At 47.8% G+C, this 10,696-nt stretch overlaps 1 protein-coding gene across 1 annotated transcript in view; it reads right to left on the bottom strand.

The window, feature by feature from the left end:
• The window catches only part of NCAPH (non-SMC condensin I complex subunit H), a 31,372-nt gene extending 24,308 nt beyond the window's left edge, over positions 1-7,064 (bottom strand). Inside the window, exon 1 of the mRNA XM_040267578.1 lies at positions 6,959-7,064. Coding sequence (XP_040123512.1) covers positions 6,959-6,977 — 19 coding nt within the window. The 5' untranslated portion in view covers positions 6,978-7,064. The remainder of the gene's footprint in view (positions 1-6,958) is intronic.
• Between the last annotated feature and the right edge of the window lie 3,632 nt (positions 7,065-10,696).

The following is a 10,696-nucleotide window of genomic DNA, read 5'->3' as shown; positions in this document are numbered from 1 at the left end:
AACTTCTATAGTTCGAGTTACTTGGCGAGTGAGGGGTTCTGACGCTTCCTGCCAGTCTGGACATCTACTCACTGGGCAGTTACTGTGAGCCTAAAGCACCGCACCGGATGTAAAGGTGGGTAAGAAAACGTTGCTGCCTCTGAGAAGCCCAGACTAGCAGAACAACAGACATGTTTAACCCCAATGCCAGGCAAGACAGAGAAGATGAGATGCTGAGACAAGGGTGAGGTACGCGCTATTGTGTCAGACAGACTGGGTTCTAATCCCAGCAGGGAGACAGAATAAACAATACAAATATGTAAAATAAATAGAATATTCCAAGGAGTCATCCACAGATTACTTACTAACTGCAAAGGGAAAAATGTCTCTTTTCTCTGGGCATGTAGGATCTTAGTTCCCCGACCAGGGATTGAACTTGTGCCCCTGCAATGAAGTACCATGTGATACGGAAGAAAAGTAAACGTGGCAGAATGTTAACAACTGTGGGGTTTAGGTTGTGAGTGTGAGACTATTTACTTAGTCTTTCCATATCCCTGGTATGTTTGAACATTTTCATAATAGGAAGTTAGAAAACGGATGGCATGTTAGATGAAGATACACGCTCTGGAGAAAAGTAAAGCATGGACAGGGAACGGGACTGGGGGATGGAAGTGGGAGATCATTTTTAATATAGTGGTCAAGGAAATGTTTCAGCAAGAACATGACGTCAGAATCAACACCATGTGGATGTCTGTGGGAGGTCACCTGGAAGCAGGGGGAACAGCAAGTACAGAGGCAGGAACATGCCTGGCACACCTGGGGGCCAGTGTGGTGCAAGAGGAATGCGGGGGAAGTGAGAGAGGTCAGGGGGTGTCATATTTGCGAGGCCTGGTAGCTCAGGAGCACCCAACAGAGTAAGGCTGGGACAACGGGTAGGGGTGTATGAGCCTTACTTATGGGCCACTGTAAAGGCTTGGGCCTTCATGAGAAGGGAAGTGACTGACCATGGTGAGAAAAGGCATAAAGTGATCTAACTTAGGCTTCATGAAGATCCCTACTGCTGTTCTGTGGAAAACAGACTGAAAGGACGGGCAGGAAGACCAATCAGTAGGGAACTACCAACAACCAGGGGGCTCCCCTGTTGGCTCAGTGGCAAAGGGCCCACCTGCAGACACAAGTGCTGCGTGGCGCGGGCGAGGCCGAGAGGAGCTCCCCCAGGACCAAGGTCAGGGGCGGTGGCCGAGAGGAGCTTCCCCACGACCAAGATCGCGGCGGTGGCCGAAAGGAGCTCCCCCACAACCAAGGTCAGGGGTGGCGGCCAAGAGGAGCGCCCCCACGTCCCAGGTAAGAAGCAGCAGCTGCACTTTGCTGGAGCAGCCGTGAAGAGATACCCCACATCCAAGGTAAGAGAAACCCCAGTAAGATGGCAGGTGCTGAGAGAGGGCATCAGAGGACAGAGAGACTGAAACCACAGTCACAGATAAGTAGCCAATCTGATCACATGGACCACAGCCTTGTCTAACTCAGTGAAACTAAGCCAAGCTGTGTGGGGCCACCCAAAACAGACGGGTCGTGGTGGACAGGTCTCACAAAATGTATCCAATAGAGAAGGGAATGGCAAACCACTTCGGTATTCTTGCCTTGAGAACCCCATGAACAGTATGAAAAGGCAAAAAGTTAGGACACTGAAAGAGGAACTCCCCAGGTCGGTAGATGCCCAATATGCTACTGGAGATCAGTGGAGAAATAACTCCAGAAAGAATGAAGAGACGGAGCCAAAGCAAAGACAACACCCCGTTGTGGATACGACTGGTGATAGAAGCAAGGTCCGATGCTGTAAAGAGCAATATTGCACAGGAACTTGGAATGTTAGGTCCATGAATCAAGGCAACTTGGAAGTGGTCAAACAGGAGATGGCAAGAGTGAACGTCGACATTCTAGGAATCAGTGAATTAAGATGGACTGGGATGGGTCAATTTAACTCAGATGACCACTGTATCTACTACTGTGGGCAGGAGTCCCTTAGAACAAACGGAGTAGCCATCACAGTCAACAAAAGAGTCCAAAATGAAGTAGGTGGATGCAATCTCAAAAATGACAGAATGATCTCTGTTCATTTCCAAGGCAAACCATTCAATATCACGGTAATCCAAGTCTATGCCCTGACCAGTAACACTGAAGAAGCTGAACTTGAACGGTTCTATGAAGACCTACAAGACCTTTTAGAACTAACACCCAAAAAAGATGTCCTTTTTACTATAGGGGACTGGAATGCAGAAGTAGGAAGTCAAGAAACACCTGGAGTAACAGGCAAATTTGGCCTTGGAGTACGGAATGAAGCAGGGCAAAGGCTAATAGAGTTTTGCCAAGAGAACGCACTGGTCATAGCAAACACTCTCTTCCAACACAAGAGAAGACTCTACACATGGACATCACCAGATGGTCAACACCAAAATCAGACTGATTATATTCTTTGCAGCCAAAGATGGAGAAGCTCTATACAGTCAGCAAAAACAAGACCGGGAGATGACTGTGGCTCAGATCACGAACTCCTTATTGCCAAATTCAGAGTTAAATTGAAGAAAGTGGGGAAAACCACTAGACCATTCAGGTATGACCTAAATCAAATCCCTTATGATTATACAGTGGAAATGAGAAATAGATTTAAGGGCCTAGATCTGATAGATAGAGTGCCTGATGAACTATGGATGGAGGTTTGTGACACTGTACAGGAGACAAGGATCAAGACCATCCCCCAAAAAAAGAAATGTAAAAAAGCAAAATGGCTGGCTGAGGAGGCCTTACAAATAGCTGTGAAAAGAAGAGAAGCAAAAAGCAAAGGAGAAAAGGAAAAACATTCCCATTTGAATGCAGAGTTCCAAAGAATAGCAAGGAGAGATAAGAAAGCCTTCCTCAGCAGACATGAGTTTGATTCCTGGGTCGGGAAGATCTCCTGGAGAAGGAAATGCAAGCCACTCCAGTATTCTTACCTGGGAAATCCCATGGACAGAGGAGCCTGGTGGGCTACAGTCCATGGAGTGTAACAGCCAGGCACTACTGAGCGACTAAACCACCACCAACCCCAGGACAACAGATGCTGGTGGCTCAGACCAGAGAGGGGATGGTGCAGGTGGTAGAGAGAGAAAGCAAGCAAGCAAGCAAGTGTAGCTGCTCCAATGTATCCAACTCTTTGCAACCCTATGGACTGTAGCCCGCCAGGCTCCTCCGTCCATGGGGTTTTCTAGGTAAGAATACCTGAGTGGGTTGCCATTTCCTTCTCCAAGGGATCTTCCGGACCCAGAAATCAAACTCAGGCCTTCCTCATTGCAGGCAGATTCTTTACCGTCTGAGCCACCAGGGAAGCCCGTGGAGGTGGTAGGCAGAGGTCAAACAAGATATAGTCTCAAAGTAGAGCCAAAATGATTTCCTGATGGATTAAATGTGGGGCCCGAGAGAAAACAGAAGAATAAAGGATAACAACAACACTGCTCTAAACAACTGATGGAGGGGAGTTACCAGGGCCCGAGAGAGTAAGACTATAGAAGAAGCATATCTGTGGGGAAAGGAGGCAAGATTGGGGCTCAGTCTGGTGCCTGCTGGGCTTCAGAGGCTTACTAGTCATTCAACTGGGGTAGAGAGTCAGATATTTAAATGTAGAGTTTAGGGAAAAGTTTTGGGCTGGATATATTAATATATATGTGGATGTTGTAAGCACAGAGAGGATATTCAAAGCTGTGGGGGATGAGAAGACCAAAAACATGAGGACAGTTAGAAAAAAACAAAAGGCTAAGTCCTAGACTACTTCAAAGTTTAAAGAGAAGGAAACCACAAGGAATCAGTGAAGAGATGGGTAATGGATAACAAGTGAAGGAGAGGGTGGTGATCTACAAGTCAGGTGAAGAAAATATTTCAGGGGAGGGAGGAGGAAAGCACGACCTCAAACGCACCTGACTGGTCAAATTAAGCGAGGATGGAGGACTGACCAGTAGATTCAGCGACCTGGAGGTTCCTGACAAGAGCAGCTTTCCCAGAGTGCCAGGGACAGAGAGAAAATCACCATCTAGGACACTGGGTGCACCAGAGAACACAGCACGGCCGCTGGGCATCTTTAGGGCCCCTTGAGACGACAGGGTGCAAGGGGCCTGGGGCAGAGTAGGGATTAATCAGAGTTGTGATTTTGTCACAAGCAAGTGTAAGAGGCAAGAAGAGGGTAAGGGGTTATGGGCGTTAAGAAAGGAAGTGATTACAGTGATTGACCACAGGATGTAAGCTATGTAGGAGGGGAACAAGGGCATGAGAGAGGTGAGAGACAGGGAAAAGCAGAGCACAGGTCTGCTGGGTCGAAGAACTGCTGGAGTTGGGGAACGAGGAGTAAGCTGGAACGACAGGCGTGTTTGAGAGGCAGGGTGCACTGGGATGAGAGTGGCGCAGTTCTTGATAATGATAAGGTCTAGGGTACGACAACAGGGTGAATAGCCACGGCCGAGGAGAGCAGACCAAGAAACGATCACTGGAAGAGAGAGGTGAAGGAACCTGGGGGCAGTTTTCAGATTTAAGAATCGGAAGACTTGGCTTCAAATTCCAGCTCCATCACTTACTAGCTGGAGAAATTTTAAGTAAATGCTCTAAAGGTTTGCTTCCTCATCCTCCAAATGAGAATAAGAATCTATACCTCCACTGGTTCAGAAATTTTGTGAAAAAAAAACCCCACAATATAACACACGTTAGATAAGAACACATTAGTTTCATAAAAACACATTAGTGACACACAACAAACACTAAAAGGCTGCCCACGGGCTTCTCTGCTGGCTCAGTGGTAAAGAACGCGCCTGCCAATGGAGGACACAGGAGTGATCCCTGGCTCAGGAGGATCCCAGTGCGGAGTGGCAGTGAAGCCCCCGTGCCCCACCACTGAGCCCTGGCTCTAGGGCCCGGGAGCCACAACTACTGGGCCCGCACGCCACAACAAAGAGCAGCTGCTGCCCGCTGCAAACAGAGAGCCCGTGCAGCAACGAAGACCCAGCACATCCAAAAAGTAAATAAAGATATAAATTTAAAAGGCTGCCCAAGCAAGAGGAAGGAAAGGAATGATGACTGGGGATAAAAGAGAATTAAAAATACAGCTTTGTAAGTTTCCCTGATAGCGTCCCACAAGCTAAAGAGTATGATTAACAGAACCTTCAGCTGAGGGCAAAACAAAAGAAAGTAAAAATAGGAAGGACGCAATAGACATTTTTAGACGCTAAATCAAGAGGACTTGTGATTACTTGAAGGTGGGCACTGCAACCAATTTAAGGAAGGAAGTTGGACCTCAGAAGAATAACAGATATAGAAAGCACTAAAGGAGGAATCTAAGAGGGAAACTAAAAATGGAAATTTGAGCCACACCTTATTTCTCAGAATTGTCTTTCCTCAAATTTCTCTCCTTCCCTTTAACATTATACATCCATTCTTTCAACAGATGGGTTACTGAGCTCAAAACCACTTTGTGTATCCACTTCCTCACCTCCTACTCATTTTTCAACCCCTCTGGTGTGGCTCCCATGCCCACCACTGTATGAAAACTGTCTCGTCATCATCACCCACAACTTCCATGCTGCCAAACCCGATGGTCACTTTTCAGGCCTCGTCCCTCTTGAGAGTCAACGGCACTTGAAAGAGCTGACAACACTCTGCCTCTGAGATTTCCGAGGCTTCTTGGCTTCTATACCACTCTTTTCTGAGTTTTTCCAGCCCTTCCTTTTCTAATCAGCTTCTAAACATTGGTCCCAAGTGTTTTCTCTACAGGGTGTTCCTGGTGTTCTCACCTATTTCCATGGTTTTGCCAGCTATACAATGAAAGTGAAAGTGTTAGTCGCTCAGGCCTGTAGCTTAGACTCTTTGTGACCTCACAGACTGTAGCCCACCAGGCTCCTCTGTCCATGGGATTCTCCAGGCAAGAATATTGGAATGGGTAGCCATTCTTTTCTCCAGGGGATCTTCCTGATCTAGAGATCGAACCTGCCTCTCCTACATTGCAGGCAGATTCTTTACCATCTGAGCCACCAACGAGCTGGGAGCTATACAGTAATGATGACAAAATTTACTTCTCGGTCCATAGGTCACTTCCCTGAGCAGTTCGTATCACTGCCCCTAGCGTCAAACTCTTATCCAAGTGATTATTGACCCTTTCACTTGACCCACTCAGGTAAGTCACTTACCACGTCCAAAAAAAGTAACACTCAATTTCCAAACGTCGTCACAAGACCTACAAAACTCCTGCCTACCGGTCGGACGTCACTCGATGTTCAGTTACAATGTCATGGTCCTTGCCCGTGTAAGGCTCTTTCTCGCTTACTCTTTTTTGTGTGCTTGCTCCTTCTGCCTGGAACTCGTTTTCCAGACTCTTAAAGATCTCTGAGTTCCTCCCCCGAGTCTGCTCTTCTCAAAGCGAGCACTCAGCCTCATCTGTAACTATTTAGTTTCCTCTCTTCCGAACTAAAACACGTGCTCTAAGAGGATGGGATCTTATCTATTTTGTTCTTTATTGTAATCGATCTCTACATCTGAGAGGGTCTGGGCCAATGGGGACACTGGGTACTTGTTGAAAGGATGTAAAAATAAATGCAAGCGTAATAACCATATAGCGGTAACCTCCATACTTCTATGGCCCTGAACAAACGTGCACTCCGGGAAAACCTCTTTTTTTAACGAAGAGACACCATCCAAGGTGTAAGAACCCGAGGAAAAGGCGTCTGGTCTCCGGCTCACAGCCGGAAGAGCAGCCCGGGCCGACGCCGCGTCCTGATTGGCCGGATCTGCCCGCCTGCCCACCCCGCGCCGGCCCTCCTCTCCCAGCCTGCCGGCCTCTCGCTCAGCCCCGGGAAAACAAAACCAACGACAAGGCCGAGAATAACCGCACTCCCCGCTCAGACCCGCCCGCTTCGCACTGCTTCGCACCGCGCCCTTCCCGCCTCGCCTCCCCGCCACACAGCCTCACCAGGGCAGGGAGGTCTCATCTTAGCCTCCGCGTCGCCAGAGCTGGTTTTAAATTGCGCGCCGAGACGCCAGGTCGCCGTAACGGCCGTGATGACGCCAACGTGGGCGGGGCCAGAGGCGCGCCTGCGCAGACCGCTTTGGTCCTCCGCGCGAGGAGTGTCGGCCCAGCCGCGTGGAAGTGAGAAATCCGTATTGAGGGCTCTCGGCTCGAGTCGTGAGGCTGGACTGTAGTGGCTCTGTGGCGCACGCCCCCATCTCAAGAGACTCCGTCCTTTCAAGCGCTAGACGCGAAGCTGGGCCCTAAGAACCGAGCGTGGAGCTGAGCGGGCGGTACCTTTGTTTTCACGAAATTCACTAACGGAGGAGGCAGGTGACCAAGGAAACAAAAGTTGATTTTGCCATCGCGACCTGTGCTGTGAGGGCAGCAGAACACTCACTAAGAAGGGGAAAGCGATGGACTGGGTGTGGGGTGGAGGTGAGAGGGAGCGGACGCCGGAATGCAGAGCGTTAACTGGCCGGGGAAGAACTGATGCAAGATGTGTGGGCCTTAATGAAGACTTTCGCTAGTATATATTCTTGCGAAAAGATTCCTAGATATCTTATCCCCAAAAAAGTAAGGTTAAGATTGGAAGTGAGACAGATGTTTTTGTGCTGCCTGTCTGCTCAGTCCACTCATTGCAGCCAAAGAATTGTATTATGGGAGAAAAGACTTCCCTCAAATAATCCCTAGAGCATCCTATAATTTCTTAACACATGACATTTTATACCGTGCTTCTTTGCAAGGGTGCTGTTGGCATTCAGGGTGAAACAGTGCTTAGCTTGTGACACTCTTGCCCTCTTTGTAGGACTGTTCAGTGTCCCTGACACCATCTGCTCACTGAATGCCCTTCAGTCATTTTGGTAACCAAAAAAAGTACTACCCATTGAAAACGACTTTTTAGGCCGATTTACTTTTTGCACAAACTTGTGCTCCCAGTGACCACCTTCAAATCTTTCGTATAAGGCAATGTTCGATAGAAGAAATAAAATAAGTTTACCCAGGAACCGAAATCAGCACCCAGGAGCCATGCTGGACACCTCCCTCTCCCTCACTCTATCTGCTCAGTCCATTGCTGGACTCTCTTTAGTTGCTAAAAGTCTCTTCAATCCTACATCTCTTTTCATCCATGTTTCCTTCCTGCTGGTCCACAGCAGACACAAACCTGCTCTGACCCCCTTCTCCTGGGGCCCAGGGTGGTGTTTCCTAAGTTCAGGATCCTTTTCATCTTCATCTTCACCCAGTTAACTCCCATCAGGTTTCAGCTCATGTCACTTCTTCAGGGAGGCCTTCCCTGATACACTCAAGCGTCCTTACTGGAGGCATCGGTAGAACTTGTCACCCTTGTGGTTTTTTGTTTTTGTGTTTTTTTTGGCTGCACTGTGCCATGTGCCACGCAGCATTCAGGATCTTAGTTCCCTGACCAGGGATGGAACCCTGTGCCCCCTGCAGTGAAGGCATGGATTCTTATACACTGGACTTCTGGGAAGTCCCTACATAATTTTACATCTGCTGGGGTGACTATTTTGTATCTGTCTCGTCCGTAGACTGTCATCTCCATGAGGTCAAAGCATGTCTTTGCTCACCATTGTTTTCCCAGAGCTTGGTGCTAGCCCTGGACACAGCAAGTGCTTAAATACATATTGAATGAGCAAAGTTGGAAGACAATTTTAAATCCTGGGGTGGGCATCTTAACCTCTGGGCCACATGTTCTTCCCCATTTATAAAGCAGTGATGCCAATACCCCCCTTTCACTAGGCTTTATGAGGAATTAGATAATAGATCCTGTGAGCACATGGACTCAGGATACACTAGGGTCCCAGCTATCATTCTCTATGTGCATTTGTAACAGGAAGTGGGAATGGGTGTGATCCTCTGGATTCCGTGTGGGTACCATCTAAGAGCAGGGGGGTTGGGAGGCTGGCAGGTGGTACTGAACCTAGAGCCTCTGAAGAACTGGCTTGGAACGTGTGGCAGAGGAAGGCTCCTAGCAGACCCATAAAGCTGTCCGCTGGTTATAATGGAGCTCTTGAGCAGACTACTTGGGGCTCCACTTGCAGGGAGGCAATGCCAGCTCCACCCCCTGCATCTCTGAGCCAGCTCCACCCCCTGCATCTCTGAGCCAGGCCCGCCTGCTGCAGACAGGTCTTGCACCTCCCGTTGTGAATGCCGTCTTTGTTTGGGGGCATTAGGACTACAGCGGGTGCCAAGAGATGGATTCATCAGTGGTGTGCAAAACTCAGCTCTGCTGTCACAAGAGTGAAAGTACTGGGGCCCCTCCCCCACCCCTCACTGGCCAGAGACTTGCTGGAGCCATTTCCCCTTTCCTATTTTTCACTCCTCACCCAGATTCTGCTTCCTCAAACCAAATGCCAAACAGCCTTAGTTTAGGTGAGGAATAATAGTGTTGTCAGTTGGCTACCTGTACAAACAACCTTTCAGCTTAAATTTGCCCAGATCTTCCAGCCTGCAGCTGGCTCATATCATAGTGTACATGATGTAGTTCCTGGTGTAAACCACCAAGTCACTGGGGTTCAACATGTAGCTGAAATGGCTCTGAGCAAATGCCTTTTTCTATGTGGAATGAAATTCCTGACCTAAAGACTGAACGAAGAACCAACAATTTCTATCTTCCAGAATTCCCAGACAATAATATACCACATTTTATCTTAAAATTAATATAGTGCTTTTTGCTTTTCAAAACTCTGTAAACCCTACATCTTGATTTATTCCCAAGACTATGCTGGAAGGTGGTAGGATGGGTACTTTCTTTTAGTCTCTGCCACTTACAAGCTGTTACTGGGAGAAGTTGTATCCTCTTAAAAAAAAATGTATTTGGCTGTGGCACTTGGGTTCTTCATTGTGGCATGCCCGATCTTTAGTCGTGACATGTGAACTCTCAGGCACAGCATGTGGGATCTAGTTCCCTGATAAAGGATCGAACCTAGGCCCCCTGCGTTGAGACAATTGGGTCTTAACCACTGGACCACCAGGAAAGTCCCTGTGTATTCCTTCTGAGTCTCAGCTTCCTCCTAGGTAAGATGAGGGGTTAAAGCACCCACTTCACGGGGTTATAGTGTGAGGATTAAATGAATTACCAGATGTGTCTGGGCCATTGGCAATGCTCAATGAACACTAAGTATTCCCATTACTATAACTGCTGTTGTATCCTGGGTACTAGCCAGATATTGTTTGAGAATAAAACTTAGCTTCCTAAATATCTGGAAGTTTCCCCTTTTATTGTAGAAATATTCCCAGAGCACAACAGCTCTGTTCTTCTCATTACTACTTGTTTTTCCTATACTCTTTCTTATATACTCTGCCCCACCCAAGCTTTGCTGACTATTCCCTTTGTATTCTTTTGCCCACTCATAACTTTACATTTTGTTCCTTGTCTCCTCCTAGACCAGAAACCACCCAGTCCTAGATCCACCTTCTTTCTACCTGACAGACATATATCTTATGGAGTTTATATATATTGCTTGTAGACATTAAGACCTTTCAATGTGGCTGAATATTTTGGTGTGGGCATCCTGAAAATATATAACTTAGATGTTCCTTAAGATTCTGAATTATTCTTTCCTGGCTACTGGCCACGCTGATGGGAAACCACAGGGCAGACTGGCTCAACATCCACTGAGAAACACCAGGAGGCCTTGGATGAAAGAAACAGGCTGATCTGCTGTGTGTGACTGCACCAGA

This window comes from Oryx dammah, unplaced genomic scaffold (genome assembly GCF_014754425.2).
Source record: "Oryx dammah isolate SB20612 unplaced genomic scaffold, SCBI_Odam_1.1 HiC_scaffold_25, whole genome shotgun sequence".
Classification (NCBI taxonomy): domain Eukaryota; kingdom Metazoa; phylum Chordata; class Mammalia; order Artiodactyla; family Bovidae; genus Oryx; species Oryx dammah.
The sequence above is the reverse complement of the archived record's forward strand: the minus strand, read 5'-3'. Positions and strand labels throughout refer to the sequence as shown.